General features: G+C 40.6%; 1 protein-coding gene across 1 annotated transcript; it reads left to right on the forward strand.

Moving 5' to 3' along the window:
• Positions 1-1503: 1503 nt before the first annotated feature.
• On the forward strand, positions 1504-3723 carry ADAM30 (ADAM metallopeptidase domain 30; the record flags this gene model as incomplete). The annotated part of the gene is made up of 1 exon (XM_079127621.1): positions 1504-3723. One exon carries the CDS (start codon positions 1504-1506, stop codon positions 3721-3723), a length of 2220 nt encoding a protein of 739 aa, XP_078983747.1.
• Positions 3724-13262: the final 9539 nt, after the last annotated feature.

The following is a 13262-nucleotide window of genomic DNA, read 5'->3' on the forward strand; positions in this document are numbered from 1 at the left end:
ACCCTATGTAAATGTATGATTATGCAAATGGTATGCTGTTACTCCATGTACAAACAGAAACAACATGTATCCCATTTGTTTACAATAAAAATAAATTTAAAAAAAAGCCATCTTCCTCTCATAGACTCCCCACCAGCCACTTTTCTATCTTTCCTCTCTTCTTCATATCCAATTTCTTGAAGATGTGGGCTAGGTTTGTGATTTCAAATATTAAGTCCAACAGAGTCTATGTTGCTTCACAACTTTGGAAGCTGTCATGTTGGTCCTGCCTCAGAGAGACAAGAGAATTTACTGTAGAGAACATGTGCTCTGGACAGAACTGCCTAAACTGGCAGAGACCGTGTCAGCTACCACCACCACCTGACCAAGGGGCAGCTGCAATTTCCTCAGGTGTCAAATATGGTGATAATAGTACAGCTCATGACATAGGGTAATTGTGAAGACTGAACAAGCCATCTTATGCAAAGAGCTTAGAATGGTCCTGGTCCACATAAGCCCTCTGTAAATGCCAGACTTCATTTCCTAAGGAATTTCCTAAGAAAAAACTGAAATGCTGTCCTTCTCTCAGAAATCTTCCAAGTCACCTTATGACTCTGTGATTTGCCCTTTCTTGGAAGCTGTTCCCTCTGTCTTGAGGTGGGGACTCTTACCTTCGTAGCCATCTCTCACCTATCACTCAGACCACCAAAACAACCAGCTATTTGCTTTCTCAGAAAATTCCTGGACTTCCCTCTTCTAACAAGTCCTTACCCTAGATTCTCCCACACAGCATAGGGACACCAAAAATCAAATCTTGCTGATGCCCAGCACCCTGAGGAGGCACAGCAGAAAAAGCCACCAGGCAAAATGTGCACAGGAACTGCCTCGTGCCGGGGCACACGGATGAAGCCTCTGGAGCCTCTGCAGCCAAGGCTGATGTAGGGGACAGGGGCTGCGATGTAGAGCCTGCACTCGTGCACTCTGATTCTCAGTCAACTTTTCAACTCTTGAGGGTTTTGGTGTTCCATCCGTCTGCTGCAGGACCCCAGCGGGACAGCCAGTCAGGTGAGCAGAGCGGCCCAAGAAACATTCAATTGCTACCGGTGTTCCAGCGCGCATAGAACAGACTAGAAGGTGAGGACACAGCGGACCTTTAACGAGCTCTCTCTCGCTCCCCCTATTTCTCCATACCTTTTCCATTCCTCAAACTGCTCTCTGCTCCCCTCCAACCCACACGATAGCAGCCCCCTTCGCCGTGATTCTCGCGCACCTTTCCCTCGATTCAGCCACGCGCCCAACGCACCGCCCGGAAAACGAACTGGATGCGTTGGGCAGGGCGCGCGCTTTGGGTACAGTCAGCTAGACCTGGCCCGCAGAGGACAGTGTTCCCCTCAGTCTCTACTGGGGGAGCTCTGCCCTTGGCGCTCCGGCGCCTCTAGCGGCAGTCCATGGAAGTCTGACTCGCCAGGTTGGAGTTGCCCCCGCAACTCCTGAGGAGGGAACAGACCAAGGAGGGAATAGACTATGGGGTCCGTGCACACCCTCCTCTGCCAAGGCCTCCCGCTCCCGGTGCTGGTTCTGGCCCTGCTCCTCCTTGACTCTCTGGGCGACGACTTACTTTTTCACCAACTGGAATTTGACTCTTACGAAATCATCATCCCCAGGAAGCTGAGCTTCTGGCGAGAGGAGCAGGGTGTCCCCAATTCCGTGTCCTACCTCCTGCACTTAGAAGGTAAGAAGCACATCATCCACCTGTGGCCGAAGAAACTTCTGTTGCCGCAACATCTGCGCGTTTTCTCCTTCACAGAACAGGGCCAGCTGCTGGAAGATCACCCTTATATACCCAAGGACTGCAATTATATGGGCTCGGTGGAAGGGTTTCAGGACTCTGGGGCCACTCTAAGCACATGTATGGGGGGTCTCCGAGGCATACTGACCATCGATGCCAAACAGTACCAAATCGAGCCCCTCAAGGCCTCGTCCACTTTTGAACATGTTGTGTATCTCCTGAAGAAAGAGTTTAGCAATCAGACCTGTGGTTTGACTTATGATGGAACAAAAAGGCATATGGCCCAACAGGAGGATACGGCTAGGGTAAGGGACTATTCTGGATCCTATACACACCGAAAGTATTTGGAATTGGTCATGGTCTTTGATGAGACTAGATATCATTTTTTGAATTCCAATCTTTCTATAATTGTGTCTGATGCCATTATTTTGACTGGGATTATGGACACCTACTTTCAAGATGTCAATATGAGGATATATCTATCAGCCATTGAAGTATGGACAGATCAAAACAAAATAAATGTTGAACAGTCTACTTTAGCTGATGTATTAAACCAATTTGTACAATATAGAAAAAACACACTAAATTCTCGGCTTCCTGCAGATTGGGTACATTTATATATTAACAGAAAATATACAGATGCCCTTGCATGGTCCTGGGGAAAAGTGTGTAGTAGAGATGCAGCTGGATCAGCAAGTAGCTTTCTAGATGTAAATGTCCTTGGACCTGCCACTTGGACTGCTCATGAACTGGGCCATTCTGTGGGAATGTTACATGATGAAGAATACTGCCAATGTAGAGGTAGGAAGAGTTGCATCATGGGCACAGGACGAACTGGGTTTAGTAATTGTAGTTACGAATCTTTTTTTGCACACGTATCTGTAGCAGCAAAATGCCTAAATAATATCCCAGATCTAGATAGTCTGTTTAGCAGATGTGGAAACAAGATTGTGGAACCGAAAGAGGAATGTGATTGTGGTTCACACGATGAATGTCATGATGACTTGTGTTGTGGAGCAAATTGTAAATTTAAACTGGGAGCCAACTGTAGCATTGGACTTTGCTGTCACAAATGTAACTTTCTTCCACCTGGATATATGTGTAGGCAGGAAGAAAATGAATGTGATCTTGCAGAGTATTGTGATGGGACCTCAGGTTTCTGCCCAGCTGACACTTACAAGCAGGATGGGACCCCTTGCAAGTATGAAGGCTATTGTTATCATAAGGGGTGCCGATCCAGATACATGCAGTGCCAAAGCATTTTTGGACGTGATGCTAGGGAGGCGCCTAATAAGTGCTATGATGTAATTAATTTAAAAGGTGATCAATTTGGTAACTGTGAGATACAAGATGTCTCTACATATGTAAAATGTGAGAAGGCAAATGCGATATGTGGCAGGCTGCAGTGTATAAATGTCAAAAAGATCCCTGATTTGCCAGACCACACAATTATAATATCCACCCATCTGCAAGAGGACAATCTCATGTGCTGGGGCACAGGCTACCATCTAGCCATGAAGCCCATGGGAATACCTGACATAGGTGTGATAAATGATGGCACCTCCTGTGGTGAGAACCGGGTATGTTTTAACAAAATTTGTGTCAATAGCTCAGTCCTGAAGTTTGACTGTTTGCCTGAGAAGTGCAACGGCCGAGGTGTTTGCAACACTAAGAAACACTGCCACTGCATGTATGGCTGGGCCCCTCCATTCTGTGAGGAGGTGGGGTTTGGAGGGAGCATTGACAGTGGACCCCCAGGACCACAGAAGGATCAGGAGAGCTCAACAATTCAGGTTATAGCTATTATGCTTTTGCGCCTTATTTTACTTGTCATCTCAGCAATTTTTGTGTTTTTCAGGCAACTTACAGCAAAATCTTTACAATCCAAGCAGAAAACACAACCAAATAAGACTATGCCAACAGATCCTGAGCAAGAAATGCCAAGAAATGAATAAAGTAACCAGGCGATCCTTAGTCATTTGATAACATAGACTCAGTTATTTAACAAGCTTATCACTTATCCAAACTACTCTTCATTCTTCTCCCAAAACTTTTTAACTTAAATTTCACACCCAATTCAATCAGCAAATAAATGACATTCTTGTTTTGGAAAAAAATCAGTGCATTTTATTTTCCTAGTATTCACTTGTCCCTCCATTTGTAATCAAGTTTTGGGTGACCTGGAAAGAATACCCTAATGGCTTTTCTGAACACAAAAACTCTGAAATTACCACAGTTTTGTTGTTGTCATTTTGTTTTGTGGTACTGCGGACTGAAGATTGAACCCAGGGCCTGGTGCATGCTAGGCAAGTACTCTACCACTGAGCTGCATCTCCAACCCTCCACGGTTTTCAAAGTGTAGCCCTGTCTTAGAATTCCAATAAATGAAGAAATGATCTGCCTCTCCCTCTGCATCCTTTAACTTGCTCACCACTGAGGGCTGCACCTGAGCCCTATATTGCATGATAAGTGAAGATAACACCTGTTATAAATAAACAGCATGAAATTAAAGCCTGTCCCTTCAATGAGCATTTTCTCTTTCATGGCCTTTCTGCGGGTCTCTCTGGCTCTACAAGGTGGGGTCTCCAACACAGTGTTCAGGGTGACCTCAGTTCGGGGTCAACCACACTGATCCCTCATAACACCTGCATTGCTCCACAGTCTACAGATGATTCCCATCTTTAGCAGCGTTTGGCTGTGAGCAAATTTCTGTGTTTGGGGCATGAGCTTGCAGGGCAGTCTTTGTGAGGGTGTGCTGAGGGACACCTGGCCTCGGACCGCCACACTCCCAAGTACAACAGAGGAGAGCAGAGATGCCTTTCACCCCCAAGGACCTCCATGTTTCTGCCTCCAAATCTCTGTCCCCTTCACACTGCTCTTTGGGTGGGAGGCAAGGACTGAGTGGCACTTGGCAAGGGTGGGTGCCCACCTCTCGCATCCAGGCAGGGGCTTGGCCCTCCCAGACCTCTTGGCCCAAGGTGCTGGGCTGGCAGTAGGCTGGGTCTTCCTGCTCTTCTCACCCTGCCCACTGTCCCCTCCCTCCCCAGCAGCACTGCAGGCCTCGGTGCCCCACCCCAACCTTCTGTTCCTCAGCCACAAGGTGGTTCTGACCGAAGACAAGGCGGGGCAGGTTCACAGTGAAAGCCATTCCACCTGGACTGCTTGAGGACTGTTTTCACTCAGAGGAGAACATCAAGTGACCGGTTTTGTGCTGGTCATGACTCCAAACATGTATCAGGCTTGGCCTTCACTGGAACATGTCCTAGAAAACCAAGGACCTTGAGTCACAGCTGCACGCTGATAGTGATGGCTAACGTTATTGAGAGCACACTATGTGCCAGGCAATGTTCTAAGAGCTTCATGTGCATTAGTGTGTTTGCAGCTTAAAGTAATTCTGTCAGCTTGCTGTTGTTTTTTTCCAAATAGAAACTGAGTCACAGCCAGGCTAACCTAAGCAGGTTTATACAGTTAATAAAAATGACCTTATTCAAGAAAAAGTTAATAGTAATTCAGGAACTGAATTTAGAGAGGTACATTTATTAAGAAACCATAAAGATATATGTACATTACAAATGTTTTTACAGTTTTCAGTAGGGTACATAAATATGTTTACCATTTTGTGGACAGTTCAGTAGTATTTAGAATATTCACATTGTTGGACAAATAATGTCCAGAACTCTTTTCATCTTGCAAAATTGAAACCATATATCCATTAAACAACAACTCTCTAGTCTTCCCTCTCTCCATCCCTGACAATTCCCATTCTTCCTTCTGTCACCATAAATCTGACTATCCTTGATACCTCACATAAGCAGAATTTTATACTATTTTTTCTTTCTGTGACTGGTTTACTTAGCATGATGTCTTCAGGGATCATGTATGTTGTAGTCTGTTGATAAGATAAAAATTCTGAGATATTCTGCATTTAATTACAAGGGCTGGTGGATGGAGGAGAGGAAAGATAAGGAAAGTTAATCAGTTCATTGCGATAAGCCAAACCAACAAAAGGCTTTTCCACATTCCAAGACCATATGACTTAAACCCCACATGGTTGATGGCCAGGTGCCATTCATTGCAACCTACTTACAACCTTAACCAATTCAAAAGCAAACAGTACTTCTCCTTATGGACTGTTCTGTCCCCAATCTTCTCCCACTTTGGGTTATCCTGTCCCTCTTATCCATAGCCAATGTTGATTCAATTTGTTTTCCTTTTCGAAATCTTTGTTATAAAAATACTCTTGATTTATAGGTACAAAGAACATTGATTTATAGGTACAAAGAACATTTTTTTTTTTTTCTAACTGCCATCTAGCCCTGGTACTGGAAGTTGCAGAAACTTGTCCAAGGGTCTGATCCTTTTCTAGCTAGTATCTGTAATGTCTCAATATTCCCTTTCATTTCAAAGATCCCTCAGTCTCAAGAGTTGTTTTCACCATGTGTCAGAATTTCCTTCTTTGGTAATGCTAAATAGTATTTGAATATATCTATATTCCACAGAGTGTTTAACCATTCACTGGTTACTTGGGTTGCTTCCACTTTTTTTCAATTGTGAGTAGTGTTGCTGTGAACAAATATTTGTTCATGTCCTTGCTTTCTTTGGGGTATTTATAAGTGGAATTGTTAGATCTTGTCGTAATTGTGTTTTTAAGTTTTTTAAACTGCTCTGCTGTCGTCCATAGCAGCTGCAGCCTTTTAAATTCCCTCTAACAGTGCACACATGTTCCAATTTCTCTACATCTACCCTAAAACTAGAATTTTCTGGTTCTTAGAAAACAGTCTTCCTAGTGGTTATAAAGTGGTACTTCATTGTGATTATGATTTGCATGTTTCCTAAAGATTAGCAATGTTGAACATCTTTCATAGGCTTAGCAGTTATTTGTATATCTTCACTAGAGAAATCTGTATTCAAATCACTTGCCCATTGTTTAATTGGGTTGTTTGGTTTCTTATTTTTGAATAAGTGTAGTTGTTCTTTACACATTTGGAACATTAACCTTTTATCCAGTTACATGATTTGAACATATTTTTTCCTGTTCTGTATGTTGCCTTTTAAAAATATATGGACCTTTATTTTGTTTATTTATATGTGGTGCTGAGAATCGAACTCAGGACCTCACACATGCCAGGCAAGCACTCTACCACTGACCCACAACCCCAGAACTGTATGTTGCCTTTTCATTTGGTCAATTTTGTGCTTTGGTGTGCAGACGTGTTTTATTTAAAAAAATTTTTTTTTAAGTTGCTGATGGACCTTTATTTTATTTATTTATATGCAGTGCTGAGACTCGAACCCAGTGCCTCACACATGCTAGGCAAGTGCTCTACCACTAAGCTGTAGCCCCAGCCCAAGAAGTGTTTTATTTTGATTAGTACAATTTAGCTATTTTTGCTTTTGTTGTTCGTGTTTTAGTGCTACAGCCAAGAAATCCAATTGCCCAATTCAATGTTATGAACCTTTTCCCTTATGTTTTCTTCTTTTATTGTTTCAGGTCTTATACTTAAGTCTGATCCATTTTGAGTTAACTTTTATATATGGTATAAGATAAGGATGCAGTTTTACTCTTTTGCAGGATATCCAGTTTTCCCTTGTTATGGTTTACGTTATTTCCCCAAAAAACTCATGTGTGAGACAATATAAGAATGCCTAAGTGTGAAATGAGTAGATTATGAGAGCTATAACCTAATCAGTGGATTAATATACTGAGAGATTAACTGGGTGGTAACAGTAAGCAAGTAGGATGTGACTGGAGAAAGTAGGTTGCTGGATATGTGCCTTCGGGGTTTATGTTTTGTCCCTGTTAGGCAGAGCTCTCTTTCTGCTTGCTGGTTGCCCTTTCTGGAGGTGTTTCCTTTGCTCCATCCTTCCACCATGATGTCTTGCCTTGTCTTAGGCCCAGAGCTATGGAGTTGGCTGACTGTGAATGGAACCTCGAAACTGTAAGCCAAAATAACCTTTTTCTCCTTAAAGTTGTTCTTGTCATGTAATTTGGTCACAGTATTGAAAAGCTGACTAAAACTCAACATCCATTAATTTTTTAACTTAATGATTTTGTTAAGTTACTAAGATATTTATGTTATGTGTGTGACTGACTACTCTTAAAAGTACAACCTTATAAGTTCTCACCATGATTTTATTTTTGAAGTTTTACTGGTTTCTGTTTCACCTTATGTAATTATATATAGTGTTTCCCATTTTGATAAGCAATTTGCAAATTTTCCTAAACCTCTTTCTTAAAATTTTACCTTTGTTGTTTCTTATATTTAGTCCTATTTATAAATATTTTTTTCCGAAGAACAAAATAGAGTCTGTGCTCATCATATAAAGAATTACATTCCCTTGCACATAGTATATTTCAGGTTACATTTTAAAACATTTGTTATAGAATCATTGTTATTGACCAATATTGTGACTTAAGAGATATTTGGTTGGCTTCATCTCTTCCAAATATTGGTAAATATTAGCTTAATTTCTTTTTGATTCTCTCTCTCTCTCTCTCTCTCTCTCTCTCTCTCTCTCTCTCTCTCTCTCTCTCTCTCTCTCTCTCTCTCCCCCTCTCCCCACCCCCTCCAGTGCTGGGAATTAAACACAGGGTGTCATATATGCTTTGCAAATGCTCTACCACTGATCTACACCCCAGCCTCTTCATTTCTTCTTTTTGATTCTGTTTCACATTCTTCTTCACTTTTTGTTCATATTTCTATTGTACAAACTTAAGGTATACAACATGAAGATATAAAACGTAAGGTATGCAAATACAGTGAAATGATTACTCTGGATAAGTAATTTCACATACCTATTATTTGTTAGTTCTTTTGTGATAAGAACACATAAAATCTACTCTCAACAATGTTTAATTATATGGTAAAATATTATTCAAATATGAGTACAATAATACTATTGTATTATAGACTATAATCTTCCTGCTATATTTTAGATCCACAGACTCATCTGTCCCCTATAACTGCCTGTTTATGCAATTTGTTTTACCTCTCCCCATTTCCTCTCCCTCCTCACCCATGGTCACCCATTCTACTGTTTCTTATACTTTCCCTTTCTCTTAGATACCACATAAAAGTAAGGTTGCACAGTGTTTTTCTTTTTCTCAGTGGCTTATTTTAGTTAGCACAAGTTCCTCCAAGTTCATTCATGTTGTTGCATATGTCAATACCTCCTTTCTAAAGACTGAATCATTTGTGGATGTATACTACAATTTTGTATCTGTGCATCTATTGATGATGAGCATTTAAGTTGTTTCTGTATCTTGGCTATTGTTATTATGATGCTGCAATAAGCATGGGAATGTAGATATCTGTTGCATTGCTAGCAATGTTTATTAAAGATGCTTCCTCACTGAAGGGTCAAGGCACTGAAGGAAATCAGAATGTCACCTCACAATATGACTCTTTGACACATGTGGCTATGTGAGTCAAAGTTCTAACCCCCTGCCTTGATATTCCTTTCATTTTCTCCCACAGGATGTGCACTGCATGCATTAATAAACTTACTGTTTTTTCTTGTTTGTTTCTTTTTTTGTTGCAGAGATCTGACTTGTAGGCTTCTGGCTATGTCTCTGGACACAGTGGCACAATCCTCTGACATCCAAATTGCTGGGAAAAAGTCTGGATGGAGCCCGGTATAGTACCATGTGCCTGTAGTCACAGTGACACTGGAGGCTGAGGCTGGAGGTTCACAAGTTCAAGGGCAGTCTGGACAACTTAGAGAGAACCTCAGCAACTTAGCAAGACCCTGTCTCAAAATGAAAAGTAAATGGGACTGGGACATAGCTCAGGGGTAAGGCACCCCTGGTTCAATCCCCAGTACCAAAAAAAAAAAAAAAAAAAAAAAAAAAAAGGGCTGGGATAAGGGAGGGTTTGTGTTTGGACATTGAGTCTGAGGTGATACAGAAACATTCATGTGGGGAAAACAGCAGTCTGGAACTCCAATGAACAGTGTAACTAGAGCTGTAATATGGGCTATTGTATATATGCTTATATGCTCATTAATAAGAATGAATTAAGCCATGGTGAAAGGGGGGGTGTGCTGGAAAATGAGAATGAGGAGTTCTGTGAGGTTGATCTTTACTGTCTTCTTATATTAATAAAATGATGTTCTAGTCCATCCAGCTAAGTAGCTGATATGAAATTTATTGATGATTCTATAACTCACTGTTTAGGCCTTTTTACTCTTGGTGCAATATCAGAAAATGAGTGGTAGGTGTCTTGAGACTCCTCCAGCTAAGTTGGGGTTCCAGAGTGGCCATAACCCTGGGGAAACAGGAAATAAAAGGGAATGAATACAGGCGTTTACAGTGTGCCTTTCATAGGATACTTGTTTTAACCCGGTGGATGGCTTAATGATGATTAGTTGTCTCACTCAAAATCAGGAGGCCCCTCACAGATTCTGGTGGCTCTTGTCTGACCTGTGTCCTCCCTGACCATCACTCTAGTGCTGTAAGCTTGACCTTCTGTTTACTCCAGCATCCTGGTTCTTCAGAGGGTAGGTTCCATACAATACCCTCACTAGGAAATAAGGTCAAAGATTTGTTACAGATCCTGGGCACAAGGATTCAGGATCCCATTGGGGCAGGATTGAAAAGTGAAGTAGACAGAGGCAGAGGCAGAAAGACAACTAGCAGTATATATAAAGAAAAAAGATAAAGGAAAATGCCTGAATGGTCCTTGAAAGGGAGCCCCAGGAAAATGTCTGGGAATACTGTCTACCAGGTAGAAAAGATGCCTCTAAATTTCTAATCTCTGGCCTTGGGCTTGAGCCATTTGAGTGTGGTATAGAATTGGAAACTATGTCAAGGGTGACAGGCCCTGCTTCTGGTATGAAAAAGTTAAACTTGTAATTCAAAATGGATGCCCAGACAACATAAAATGATGACAATAACCACAGGAGATGGCATGAATCAGAATTTCCTTTTAATTACCCTGGTAAAGAGTACTGTGGAGTAGACTATGGGGTGATAATGTGAATGGAAACAAGTGGGCAAGAGATAATTAGGAGCTATAAGTATCTCATAAAGAATGACTTTGTACTTGATTAGAGGTATAAAGGACCATCCCAAGGGTTGTAAATGGGGTGACAATTTTATGAATTCAGATGTGAGTTTTGTTAGCAAAAATGGACTGAGGAGCTAACAAATGGTATTAAGCCAAAAGACCCAACCAAGAATGCTTAAATGATGTCTACTACTCTCTGTGATTCCTCTGAGAAAGTTTTATGTACAAGGGAAAAAAAGACCAAAGAAGTTTTTATAAGCATAAGTCAAAACTGAAACCCCAAATCCCAGGGCTCTGTTAAACTGATTGGAGCTGATGCCGTAACTTGGCTATTGTGAAGTGTGCTGAGATCAATATGGGAATGCAGGTTTCTCTAAGTGGGAGACAGATAACATGCCAGTGAAAAGATAAAGTGGAATCACAAAAAACAATCAGTTATCCAAAAAGGAGTCAGAAAATGGAAGGAACAAACAGGACACAGAGAAAGCAAATAGCAACCTGCAAATTTTGCTGTTCAAATAGCAGCTTATCAACAGCCAAGTTAAAATGTCTAAACATCTCAACTTAAAGAAAGATGTTTTCATATTGGAGAAAAAAATCAAGACCCAACATATGCTTGCTTTTTTTTTTGCCAGTGCTGATGATCAAACCCAGGGCCTCCTGCATGCTAGGCAAGTGTTCTGCTGAGCTACATCCCCAGCCCAACATATGCTCTTTATAAGAAAATGACTTAATATAAAGGCACAGATAAACCAAGGGACAAAGTTTAAAAAGTATATGCTCTAATATTAACCAAAAGAAAAATAGAACAGCAATATTAATGTCAGAGTATTATGCAGGTTAAAAAATGCCATTTTGTAATGATGAAGAGGTCATTTCTCCAACCAGTGATACAGTCCTAAAACATCATGAATTTAACTATAAGCTTCAAAACACATTAAGCACAATCTGATATAGTTGCAGAAGGTAAATGACGAATCTTCAAGTTTGGTGGAGATCTTAATATCTCTCTGTCAAGAACTGATAGAGTAAATAGACTGAAAATCAGTAAGGATAGCATAGATGTGAACAACACTATCAAGCAATCTGAATTAATTGACTTATCACTAGAGCATTCCAACAAACAATGATAAAACAAGCACTCAGAACATTTACCAAGATAAATGTTAGTAGACCGTATGATATACCCGAATGAATTTAAAATAATTCAAGGCCTATAAAATATTCTCATATCACAATGGAATTAAACTATAAATCAATAATAAAATTTAAAAAAATCTACCATTAAATGGTTTTTTTTGAAGAACACTTTCCTAAATAATCCATGGGTAAAAGAACAAATCAAAATAAAAATTTAAAAGAATTTTGAATAAATTTTTAAGAAGGGTAATATAATGTATGAATGCACCACAGTTAATCCCACCATCATGTACATCTACAAGAAGGGGGTCCTTATTAGAATAAGATATAGTCCTTGTTTGTATAATTATATCAAATGGATTCTACTGTCATGTATAACTAAAAAGAATCAATAAAAAACTTCTCATTGTAGAGACAGGGGCTTGTGTTCTTGAAACAAATGTATAATTGATTTAAACTTCCCTGTTATTACCCAAATAAATATTTTTTCAAGCAATTTTTTTTTTTTTTTGGTGCTGAGGATTGAGCCCAAAGGGTCATTACCACTGAGCCAAATCCCCAGCCCTTTTTGCTTTTTAGATTGGGACAGGGGCTCAATTCTAGAAGCAAGCTAGCCCACAGATTTTGCAAGATGGCCGCCCATAATCTCTGGATGGATAGATTAGAGAATGGTGCTACTTATAGAAGCCAGATTATAAAGACTGGAAGAGGTGCCTACTTCTCCAAATGTCCAAAGATCAATGCAAGACCATGAGGATTCCAAATAGGGACACAGGATATCAACCAAGAAACAAAATTAAACTCTGGAGTTTATGATAGAGAACCTACCAATGAAAGTTTCCTCAACATTTATGTCTAGGAAGTTCTCAGAATTCAAGTCTAGAAGTAGGGGTTAAAAGGCTTTAGTATATGAGAGATCCATGGTCCTTTCAGTCTTGGTCTGACATTGATAATTTTTGTTACCTTCTCTTCCTCATAAAGGAAAAAAATATAGGATAGTAGGTAATTCACAGAGAAATTTTGAAGATTTAACTTAATACACACAAAGTCCTTATTGGCATAGAGCCTGGTGAATAGAGAGAACACTCAATTACTACTGGGCTACTACCATCTTTGCTGTTATCCTCATAAATGGTTCCATGGATCTGGACACCTGCATTGGTCAGATGAGATAATCTGTGCATCTCCATAGCTAAGATTCAGTTGTGCTGAAGCTCAGCCTCACAGAGTGAAGCAACAGTGTGGTTGCTTCTCCTCCAGCCTCCACTGACCTGTTCCAGGGAATGGGTTAACCAGAAGTTAACAGGCACTGTTGAGGAGGAGGGAGAGAGAGTGGAGCACCTCTG

The sequence above is a fragment of the Sciurus vulgaris genome (assembly GCF_902686455.1).
Source record: "Sciurus vulgaris genome assembly, chromosome: 1".
NCBI classification, from domain to species: Eukaryota; Metazoa; Chordata; class Mammalia; order Rodentia; family Sciuridae; genus Sciurus; species Sciurus vulgaris.